Source organism: Macaca fascicularis, chromosome 11 (assembly GCF_037993035.2).
Source record: "Macaca fascicularis isolate 582-1 chromosome 11, T2T-MFA8v1.1".
Lineage (NCBI taxonomy): Eukaryota > Metazoa > Chordata > Mammalia > Primates > Cercopithecidae > Macaca > Macaca fascicularis.
The window spans coordinates 75,592,876-75,605,066 of NC_088385.1; the positions used below are offsets into that span (position 1 = coordinate 75,592,876).

The 12,191-nt window shown below is 38.5% G+C and overlaps 1 protein-coding gene and 1 pseudogene across 14 annotated transcripts in view; both read left to right on the forward strand.

The window, feature by feature from the left end:
* The window catches only part of MDM2 (MDM2 proto-oncogene), a 33,893-nt gene extending 23,289 nt beyond the window's left edge, over positions 1 to 10,604 (forward strand). For 13 of the 14 annotated variants that reach the window (XM_065524552.2, XM_074007377.1, XM_045365589.3 and 10 more), the window contains 3 exons: positions 4,237 to 4,392; positions 5,080 to 5,157; positions 7,681 to 10,604. In XM_065524552.2, coding sequence (XP_065380624.1) covers positions 4,237 to 4,392; positions 5,080 to 5,157; positions 7,681 to 8,256 — 810 coding nt within the window. In that variant the 3' untranslated portion in view covers positions 8,257 to 10,604. The remainder of the gene's footprint in view (positions 1 to 4,236; positions 4,393 to 5,079; positions 5,158 to 7,680) is intronic. The other variant, XM_045365591.3, reaches the window with a different exon arrangement.
* On the forward strand, positions 10,187 to 10,972 carry LOC141408075 (probable ribosome biogenesis protein RLP24 pseudogene; annotated as a pseudogene).
* The last annotated feature ends 1,219 nt before the right edge of the window (positions 10,973 to 12,191 follow it).

Sequence of the window (12,191 nt, forward strand, 5' to 3'; positions counted from 1 at the left end):
TCTTTTTTTCTTTTTGTTAGTCCTGTCCTGCATTCTCTTAAAAAACCCTATCTATTAAAAAATCTCAGCTGGGCACAGTGGCTCATGCTTGTAATCCCAGCACTTTGGGAGGTCCAGGCGGGTGGATCACTTGAGGTCAGGAGTTCAAGATCAGCCTGGCCAACATGGTGAAACCCCATCTCTACCAAAAATACCAAAAATTAGCTGGGTGTAGTGGCGGGCACCTGTAATCCTAGCTGCTCGGGAGACTGAGACAGGAGAATCGCTTGAACCCAGGAGGTGGAGGTTGCAGTGAGCTGAGATCACACCATTGCAAGGGCAACAAGAGCGAAACTCCATCTTAAACAACAACAACAACAAAATCTCGTTTTTCAGGTTAAGTCCCTAGTTGTGAAAGCTTTTGGTAGGGCCCGTTTTTTTTTCTCTTCTGCATTTTAATTTCCCTCATTTGAGAATGTTATAGTCATCACTGGGTGTCATCATTCACCAGTTTGTGAAGGGAGTTAAAGGTAAGTGCATTCCTCTCCCATCTTTTCTTTTTTTTTTTTTTTTTTTTTTTTTGAGACGGAGTCTTGCTCTGTCACCCAGGCTGGAGTGCAGTGGCCGGATCTCAGCTCACTGCAAGCTCCGCCTCCCGGGTTCACGCCATTCTCCTGCCTCAGCCTCCCGAGTAGCTGGGACTACAGGCGCCTGCCACCTCGCCCGGCTAAGTTTTTGTATATTTAGTAGAGACGGAGTTTCACTGTGTTAGCCAGGATGGTCTCGATCTCCTGACCTCGTGATCCGCCCGTCTCGGCCTCCCAAAGTGCTGGGATTACAGGCTTGAGCCACCGCGCCCGGCTTCCTCTCCCGTCTTTTCTTTGGGGTTTAGTAAATTGTGGGAAACTAAGACTGTGTTCTAGACTGTACACCACACAGTTTATATTATGATCTTCTGTCATTTTTGCAGCCTTAGATTCCATTTTTAGCCAAGACTGGGGTTTTAAATAACTTGTTTAAGGTTCCTACAACTGTCGCAATTGGAATTCAAACAATTCTAGGTATTTCTGACTGCAAAAATCTAAGATCTTTGCAGAGCAAGCCTATCTGATGCTTTAAAAACTTTTTTTTTTTTTAAATTTTTGAGATAGTCTCTCACTCCATTGCCCAGGCTGGAGTACAGTGGCATGATCATGGCTTACTACAACCTCAACCTCCTGGGTTCAAGCGATCCTTCCTCCTCAGCCTTGAGAGTTAGCTGGGACTACAGGTGTGTAGCACCACACCTGACTAATTTTTTTTACTCTTTTTTTTCAGAGATGAGGTCTCGGCCTGTTGCCCAGGCTGGTCTCAAACCACTGGGCTTATGTGATTCTCCTGCTTTGGCTCCCAGAGTATTGGTATTACAGGCATGAGCCACCACCCGCAGCCTGATGCTTTTAAAATATATAGTATTTAGGCCTGGTGTGGTGGCTCACACCTGTAATCCCAGCACCTTGGGAGGCTGAGACAGGCGGATCACAAGGTCAGGAGATCGAGACCATCCTGACTAACACAGTGAAACCCTGTCTCTACTAAAAATACAAAAAATTAGCCGAGCGTGGTGGCGGGCACCTGTAGTTCCAGCTACTGGGGAGGCTGAGGTGGGAGAATGGTGTGAACTGGGAGGCGGAGATTGCAGTGAGCCGAGATCATGCCAGTGTACTCCAGCCTGGGCGACAGAGCGAGACTCTGTCTCAAAAAAAAAAAAAAAAATATATATATATATATATATATATGTTTAAATAATACATATTTATATGTTAAATTTACATATAAATTTATATTTATATAATTATATAAAATATATAATTATATAAAAACATATTTTAAATATATATTTTTATATAAATATTTAAAAAATATATATAGAGAGAATTTAATAGTTTCTGGGGCATTCTTTTATGAACATTAGCCAAAACTTTTAAAAACCACTCCCAATATTGCATTTTTTTTAATAGTATCCTAGGACAGGAATTGGCAAACTTTCTGTAAAGAGCCAGATAGTTAATTATTTGGGCTCTGCAGGGCCGTGGTTTCTGTCACAGCTACTCAGCTCCACTCTTGTAATGCAGGAGCAACCATAGACAACAAGTCAACAAATAGGCATGGCTGTGTTCAATAAAACTTTATTTATAAAAGTAGATGGGTGATGGGCCACAGTTTGCACACCCCCTACCATAGAGTATGTTTTCTGAGACTTAATGTTTCTTGTAATTTACCCCCTTATTCTAAAATTAGTGCACTTTAGTTAGTTGAAGTATTTGGTTTGTGGGGTTGCTTTGTTAGAGTGTTAATTGTGTCCTAACTTGACTTGTGATTCTAATCTGATTGGTAGTAGAGCCCCGTTAGGAATTAGAGCTGCAACTTGATGAATGTTGCTTTTACTCTCCTTCTTAACACTACTCTTTTAAAAAAGTCTTTTGACATCAGAGGCCTAAAAATAATATACTTTGTTTCCGTTTTTAGAACTGATGCAGATATGGATATCATTTAATCTAAGCTCCTTTTCTAGATGAAGTAGCTACAGCCTTTAGAAGTTAAATGATATGGGCTGGGCGCGGTGGCTCACGGGTGTAATCCCAGCACTTTGGGAGGCCAAGGTGTTGGATCACTTAGAGATCAGGAGTTCGAGCAGCCCAGCCAACATGGTGAAACCCTGTCTCTACTAAAAATATAAAAAGTAGCCAGTTGTGGTAGTGGATGCCTGTAATCCCAGCTACTTGGGAGGCTGAGGCAGGAGAATAGCTTGAACCTGGGAGGCGGAGGTTGCAATGAGCCGAGATCATGCCACTGCATTTCAGCTTGGGCGATAGAGCAAAAAAAAGGGCCAGGCACGGTGGCTCACACCTGTAATCCTAACACTTTGGGAGGCCGAAGCGGTTGAATTGCTTGAGGTCAGGAATTCAAGACCAGCCTGACCAACATGGTGAAGCCCCACCTCTACTAAAAATACAAGAATTAGCCAGGCATGGTGACACACGCCTGTAGTCCCAGCTACTTGGTAGACTGAGGCAGGAGAATCGCTTGAACTTGGGAGGTGGAGGTTGCAGTGAGCCGAGATCAGGCCACTGCACTCCAGTCTGGGCAACAGAGCAAGATTCCGTCTCAAAATAAATAAATAGATAAAATAAGTTAAGTGGTGTGTCTAAGGTTAAATTAGCTACTTAGTGGCAAGTGTAGAATAAGTCATATCCTGACTGCTAGACTTTTTCCACTTGTAGCCTTCTGCTTAATATATGCTCCTACCCTTAGCCACTAACAGCAAATGTTATTGGCCTGAAGGTCTTATTAGGTTCGTACACAATTTATTGAAGTCTTGAAATGAGGAATCAGGTGAGCAGCTACAGATTTTCTTTTTTAATTTTCTAAAGGCTCTTTAAAAGAAAATCTCAAAGTTTATTAAAAAACGTAAGTATCTATGACTCAAGAGACATTTTTCTAAGAAAAAAAACCCATAAGTATTATAAGTGTTGTGTCTTGTTACTTGTATTCTACCAATTTGGACATATAAAGTTGAGTAAAGACAGGTCTTAGCCCAAAGTGGATATATTTCAGATGAGAATCATGCCTGCAAAGTTATGTTTTCCATAATTTATTTGTGAGACTATATAATTCATTATTATACAAGTAGTAAGGATAATTAAAGGTGGAAGAGCCTTTTCAGTTACGGTATTGACAAAGGCTTAGTCAAAGAAGGATGAATAGGATTTTGAAACTGAAATTATTCTAGTTAGAGGGGGAAAGTGTGGAAGTTGAAATGCCAAGATTAGTTGAGGAAGCAATCTAGATCTGGCAGGATTGTCCATATTTAGTAAGGGAGAAAGGGTGTCTAGTTGAAGACAGACAAAGATGTTAATACAGTCACACTGTATGTACTTTCAATGCCAAGAGACTTTGGCATTTTTCCTTTATGCAGTGGGGTTTTGAACAGGGAAAATAACATAGTAATAACCTTGAAATCTTAATCTAGTTTAAGTGTGCAGCATGGATCTGAGGAGGAAATGTGCGTGGCAACCAGCTCCAGGATGACTGGGGTGGGGGGGCCAGTCCTCCCACCACCGATTTCCCTCGGGACGTCCCGGATCGGAGTAGCAGGCCCATCCCCCAAGTGTTACACCCCACTAGCAGCAGCAGAGGCACAGGGATGAGTTAGGAAACTGTTACAGAGGTCAAGAGCTGATGTTTATTAAGTTATATATTTTTTTCTTATTTTAGGATCTTGATGCTGGTGTAAGTGAACATTCAGGTGATTGGTTGGATCAGGATTCAGTTTCAGATCAGTTTAGTGTAGAATTTGAAGTTGAATCTCTCGACTCAGAAGATTATAGCCTTAGTGAAGAAGCACAAGAACTCTCAGATGAAGATGATGAGGTAGTATTTTTTTTCCCCTCTAATTATATTGGAAAATTATTAAATATTTTCCATGTTCATTGACTTTGAGATTGGAATAATAATAAATTCAGATTTCACTTGAAATCTTTACCTCTTGATTTGTTCAGACTAACACATTGGTTTGTGGACTTGAGGATTTCATAGTTTTTTATCATCTGATTTATATTATTATATTACTACTAATGCCAAGAAATCAATAGACCTCAATGAACATGCTTATTATAATGGTCTGTTCACTTTTAAAAAATATAATTCAATTACTGTTTTAATATTAACTTACTTGTTATAAAAGTAAAACATGCATACAGTTAAAGTCAAATAGTACCCTCAGAGATCTGTCTCCCAGAAGTGACTGCCTTTAACATTTCTAGCTATTTCCCTATTATTTAATATATCCATATTATTTATTTATAAAGTAAAACCACTTAGCTGAATGTTTTGTTTTATTCATCCGAAACATCCTTTGTATTGACTTTTACCATTGTAGGTAAGGATTTCTCTCTCCTGCATTTTTCCCCCCTTTACACTCACTCACTCTATTTGAAATTGTCTAAGACTTTCTCATATATTGTAGTACATGATGCTTGTTTAGGACTTATTACTAGGAAGCCTTCTGATTGAAGGAAAAAGGGTGATGAATTGATGCTAACGAATGTGTTTTATTAGGTATATCGAGTTACTGTGTATCAGGCAGGGGAGAGTGATACAGATTCATTTGAAGAAGATCCTGAAATTTCCTTAGCTGTAAGTATATATCTACTTTTTTAAGAAATAAAAAAAATTTCATTAAGGTCAAGATTAGGAAAATATGTCTAGCCTACTTTCTGAAATGAGCTGATTTTTATAAAGTTAAAATGTTTTTGTAAAGTCTGAATAAAGCATTTTTCTTTTATTTGTTGTGATGAGACATGTAGCTATAATTTTTATTTTTAGGTGCTGGAATTGAACTTTTTTTTTTTTTTTTTTTTTTAAAAAAAAACAAGGTCTTACCCTTCTCCCAGGCTGGAGTGCAGTGGTGCAATCTCAGTGCACTGCAGCCTTCACCTCCCAGGTTCAAGCGATTCTCATGCCTCAGTCTCCCGAGTAGCTGGGATTACAGGCATGCACTACCATACCCCATTAATTTTTTTGTTTTTAGTAGAGATGGAGTTTCACCATGTTGGCCAGGCTGGTCATGAACTCCTGACCTCAAGTGATCTGCCCACCTTGGCCTCCCAAAGTGCTGGGATTACAGGCATGAGCCACTGTGCCCAGCTGAATTTGCACTTTTTGATGTTATTTTGGAAAATGTCAACGTATCTCCAGTATACTCATCACCCAGCTTTAACTATTACCAACATTTTGCCAACCTTGTCAAATGTAAACTATTTTTTTTTTTCGATTGAGATAGGGTCCCGCCCTGTCATCCCGGCTGGAGTGCAGTGACACGATCATGGCTCACTGCAGCCCCCACCTCCCAGGCTCAAGTGATCCTCCCACCTCAGCCTCCTGAGTAGCTTGAGACTACAGTTGCATGCCATCACACCCAGCTAATTTTTGTATTTTTTGTAGAGATGTCACCATGTTGCCCAGGTTGGTCTCGAACTCCTGGGCTCAAGTGGTCCACCTGCCTCAGTCTCCCAAAGTGCCAGGATTACAGGTGTGAGCCATCACACCCAGTCAAATGTAAACATTTTTATTATTGATTTGTATTATAAAATGTGGTAGGATTTGCCATTAAAGAAATTAAGGCTTAAATGTTTACATCTCATGCATACTTCACTGACTTCCTGGGGTATTATAGGTGTTTTTAAAACTATTGTGCTTTAGTTTTTGTTCTTAATATTGCCTTCATTATATTTAAATAGGAAATAAATTCCATTTTTTCTGAGTTATAAACAGTTACTAAGTATTCAAATGCAAAAAAGGATGAAAATTCAAGAGTTTCCAAAGTTTTTAGTGTATTAGAAAATAATTTAAATAACTAGTTGAATCATTTGATGTTGAGTAAAATATTTTAGATACTTTTAATTTTTTAAATTTATTTTAAGACTCAAAGACTCAAATTATTTTAGATATTGATCTTGCAATTTATTGGACTTTTTGATGTACTTTTACTCCATATTGCAAGACCTTTTTCTTTGGTTTTATGACCTGTGAAAAACCCCCTTGTATAACTTGAAAAAAGAAGAATGAATAATCTATTTTTATTGCCCCTGTCTTAAGGTCATTTGTGAAGCAATCTCAAAATGGTTGTGGAAAGACCTCTTACCAGTTTTCACTTGTTAAATGTCCTCAGGCAAGAACCATGCTTCAGCTAAGGCAAAAAGATAGGTTATGTAAAAAGGCTGGGGATGTGGGAGAGTTTGTTATCCAAATCGCACGGTGGAAAGGTTTGCGGGCTGAAACGTTGGGAAAAGGAAGAAGCATTGAGCAGTTACAGAGATGAGAACACAGGAAAGGATAGACAAGTAAAGGGCATATATTATGGTTATTGACCAAGGATGATAGGTTTTAGCGGCAATGCTTGCTGTGAAAAATGTTTTAGCATTTCTCTTGTGGATAGGGTTAGGGAATACTCAGTTAAGCCATGGTTTTAGAGCACTTCTAAGGTACTTCTAGTCACTGGTGGATTGGGAAGTCTTTCTCTAGGAGGCAGGTTTCATCTAGATTGGTTGGATGGACTCTTGGAATAGCGTCTAGGGTGGGCGTGGATATAGGCTGCATGACAGAGTAAAAGATCCCATAGACTTGCTTCAACTAAAGGAAGCAACTGCATTTGTGTCCTGAAACAGAGAACTTTATAGGTACATGATTAATATCACATCACAGTTAATACATTTTTAGTTTAGAAGTTTTCAGGATGGTATGAGTGAAAAAAATGGGTGTACTTACTCTACTTCAGGAGAGACTGTTACATATTGACCTTTTAAAAATCTGTTTTGTGTATAATTGAGACATATAACATGATGTTTGACACACTTGTAAATAGTGAAATGATCACTACAGTCAAGCAAATTAATGTAATCCATTATCTTGAATAGTTAACCTTTCTTGTGTGCGTGGTAAAAACACCTAAAATCTACTCTTTTAGTAAATTTCCAGTATACCAATATATAACTAGCTATAGTCCTCATGCTGTTCACGGTGACTATTTTATATAAAACATGAAACACTGAATACTGAGTTGTATGATATATTTTACCTTAGACATAGCAAAGTTGCTAGCATTCCTGTGACTAGTAGTTAAAGGGTTACAGCAACTGACTCTGTCTTATTTCATTGAAGGACTATTGGAAATGCACTTCATGCAATGAAATGAATCCCCCTCTTCCATCACATTGCAACAGATGTTGGGCCCTTCGTGAGAATTGGCTTCCTGAAGATAAAGGGAAAGATAAAGGGGAAATCTCTGAGAAAGCCAAACTGGAAAACTCAACACAAGCTGAAGAGGGCTTTGATGTTCCTGATTGTAAAAAAACTATAGTGAATGATTCCAAAGAGTCGTGTGTTGAGGAAAATGATGATAAAATCACACAAGCCTCACAATCACAAGAAAGTGAGGACTATTCTCAGCCATCAACTTCTAGTAGCATTATTTATAGCAGCCAAGAAGACGTGAAAGAGTTTGAAAGGGAAGAAACACAAGACAAAGAAGAAAGTGTGGAATCTAGTTTGCCCCTTAATGCCATTGAACCTTGTGTGATTTGTCAGGGTCGACCTAAAAATGGTTGCATTGTCCATGGCAAAACAGGACATCTTATGGCCTGCTTTACATGTGCAAAGAAGCTAAAGAAAAGGAATAAGCCCTGCCCAGTGTGTAGACAACCAATTCAAATGATTGTGCTAACTTATTTCCCCTAGTTGACCTGTCTGTAAGAGAATTATATATTTCTAACTAACCCTAAGAATTTAGACAACATGAAAATTATTTACATATATCAAAGTGAGAAAATGCTTCAGTCCACATAGATGTCTTCTCTTTGGTATAATTGACCTACTTTGGTAGCAGAATAGTGAATACTTACTATAATTTGCGTTGAATATGTAGCTCATCCTTTACCCCAACCCCTAATTTTAAATAATTTCTATTCTGTCTTAAATGAGAAGTGTCTTTTTTTTTTTTTTTAAATATATGTATATGGCATTTAAATGTAACTTATTAATTTTTTTTTGAGATGGATTCTCGCTGTGTCGCCCAGGCTGGAGTGCAGTGGCGCAATCTCGACTCACTGCAAGCTCCGCCTCCCAGGTTCACACCATTCTCCTGCCTCAGTCTCCGGAGTGGCTTGGACTACAGGCACCCGCCACCACGCCCGGCTAATTTTTTGTACTTTTATTGTAAGAGACAGGGTTTCGCCGTGTTAGCCAGGATGGTCTCGATCACCTGACCTCATGATCTGCCCACCTCAGCCTCCCGAAGTGCTGTGATTACAGGCATGAGCCACCGCGCCCGGCCTAAATGTAATTGATTTAGTACCTTTGATGTAAAGAGAAAATGTGTGAAAGATTTAGGTTTTTTTTTTTTTTTTTTTTTGAGATGAGTCTGTTACCCAGGCTGGAGTGCAATGTCATGATCTTGCAGTCTCTGCTTCCCGGGTTCAAGCCGTTCTCCTGCCTCAGCCTCTGGAGCAGCTGGGATTACAGGCATGCACCACCACGGCCAGCTAATTTTTGTATTTTTAGTAGAGACAGGGTTTTGCCATGTTGGCCAGGCTGGTCACGAACTCCAGACCTCATGTGAGCCACCATGTCCAGCCAAGAGTTAGTATTTAAATTTTAGACGCTCTTTTTTTTTTTTTTTCTTTTTCAGACGGAGTCTTGCTCTGTCACCCATGCTAGAATGCAGTGGAGTGAAATCGGCTCACTGCAACCTCCGCCTTCTGGGTTCAAGCTATTCTGCCTCGGCCTCCCAAGTAACTGGATTACATGTGTCACCATAGCAGCTGATTTGTTTGTATTTTTCGTAAAGATGAGGTTTCACCATGTTGGCCAGGCTGATCTTGAACTCCTAAACTCAAGTGATCTACCCACCTCAGCCTCCCAAAATGCTGGGATTACAGGTGTGAGGCACTGCACCTGGCCCCAGATTTTTGATACTCTTAAACCTTCTGATCCTTAGTTTCTTTCTCCAAAATACTCTTTCTAGGTTTAAAAAAACAAAAACAAAAACAAAAAAGGCTCTTATATTTGGTGCTATGTAAGTGAAAATGTTTTTTAGGTTTTCTTGATTTAACAATAGAGACAGAGTCTCCCTATGTTGCCCAGGCTGATCTCGAACTCCTGGGCTCAAGAGATCCTCCTGTGTCAGCCTCCCAAAGTGCTAAGTAAGATTACAGTCGTGAGCCACCACACCCAGCTGTAAAAATGTACTTATTTTCCAGCCTCTTTTGTATAAACCGTAGTAAGGGATGGGAGTATTGATGTTATCTGTGAAAATAGCCACCATTTACCCATAAGATAAAACTTGTTAAAGCATCCTGAGTCTAACTTAGTGCATCAGGCCCTTTTTCACCCAAAAAAATCCTTTTTGGGATTTAATGGAATCTGTTGTTTCCCCCTAAGTTGAAAAACAACTCTAAGACGCTTTAAAGCAACTTCTTGGCCTGGGTTACATAGTTCCCAGACTAGGTTTCAGCCTTCTGCTTAAGGCCAGTTTTAGAAACCCGTGAATTCAGAAAAGTTAATTCAGAAATTTGATAAACAGAATTGTTATTTAAAAACTAACTGGAAAGTTCTTTCCGAATTATTCAGAAATGATGCATCATTTTCCTTCAAGAATGACAGGGTCAGAATGTGGAATCCAAGATACCTCTTGACTTCCTCTCAAGCTCTGTGTTTGCTCGGTGGAGGCCCATCCCAGCTCAGCATGTGTACTGAGAAGTGTTGGTTTCTTTGGGCCCCATCTACCCTGACCACATTACGATGTTCATCTGCAGCAGTTGCAAGGTGTTCAGAGTGTGTAAATACAAATGGCATAAACACTTTAAAAGAAGTGCAATCCTCAAAAGGTTAGGTGGACTCAAGCATTCTGTAAAGCAACTATTAATAATGAGCTTACAGTGGATAATTCTTTTGAATTTGAAAAATACAGAAACGAGCCTGTCATACACCAGCAAGAGCTATGGAATAAAACTACTGATGCAATGAAGACAGTTGAAAAGATTAAATGCCAAGCTAAATGTATAATGAACAAATTGAAGAAAAATAAAGGACTACAGAAAGTTCAGGACATCAAAGAAATTAGACAAAACTCATCTTGACCCCTCTTGCAGGCAAAGGAAAGCAGCTGGAAGAAAAGATGATACAGCAGTTACAACAGGATGCAGACATGGCAGAGGTTTCTTAAAAAATCTCATTGTCTATAACCATTTCTATATTTACATTTGTGAAAATCTCCTTTGGAGACTTAGAACCTCTAAATTATTGACTTATTTTTTATATAAGGTCACTCAAATGAAAGGTGATTAAAAAATCATCTACATTGCTGTCTACAGAATGTCAGATAATATGGATGTTTGATTGCATCTCATTGTTAACCCTTTACTGATAGATATGTTTGTAAATACAGAAGTGAAACGTGGACATAAAATAGTTACACTATTTGGTTAATGGTACTAGGCAACATTTATGTAATGACATTCAAAAATTTGTGGCTAGTGATATATATAAAGTAAAATTTTCTTTGCAGTAAAATATGCCCTTTATTATAGAAGGGAGGATATAAGGAGCCAACAGTTTGTATGAAAATAGCTCAAATAATATCTTTTTATTATTTCTTATTTTGGTTTATTAGCATCTTAGAACAAAATGGCCTTATATAATGAAGCCTAGTTATGCTGGACTGTTTCGACCTCTTTTAATTGTTCTGACAGATAGCTGGGGATGAGAGCCAAATAACATTTGCCTGAAATGACTGATACTATGTACTTTCTGCTTGCACAAATACTCAGTTCTAACTTGTGATTCCTGGTAGAACAAGCTTTATTTTTCGAGCCTAGCACTGATTTGGAAGCAGATGTTATCTCGGTGCCTTTTACAATTTGTTGTATGTGTGTTTTTTTTTTTTTTAAAGGCCACACAATAATTTTGGAATACATATATGGGTAGAACATCTGTTATTTGCACACAAAACCACTTTTAATGGGTACAAAGTTAAATGAGGAATACATTCTAGCTGAAGTATTATCAACTCCAAATAACGCTTTGAGGACCTCCAAAGGTAAAAATACTAATCCCTTTGGCCATTTATTGAGAGAGAGAGAGAGACACAGTAGGGTGACTGTAGTTAATGTATTGAATGTTCTTGCTACAAATAAATGATAAAGGTTTGAGCTGATGGGTATGCTAATTGCACTGATTTGATTGATACACATTGTATGTGAAAGTCATACACCATAAATATTTACAATTACGTATCAGTTTAACATTTTAAAAAACATTTCTAATGTAAAAAGTACCTCTCAAACTGTGGATTAGCTTCTTAATTTATATTTAGATATGAATCTTAAGTAAAATAGTGAAAATAACCATCTTGATTTAGTGTTTTTCTCTCGTATGTGAATTGTATATACTTAGGTGAGGACAATAACATCAATTGAACTGTAAGCTTAGAATAGGACTGGGGTAATTTTGCACAGCAGCTTTACTAATGGAACATTGTTGCTTCAAAAAAAATCTCTCTCTCTCTCTCTCTCTCTCTCTGTCTCTCAATAAATGGCCAAAGGGATTAGTACTTTACCTTTGGAGGTCCTCAAAGCATTATTTGGAGTTCGTAATACTGAAGCCCAGAACCAAGT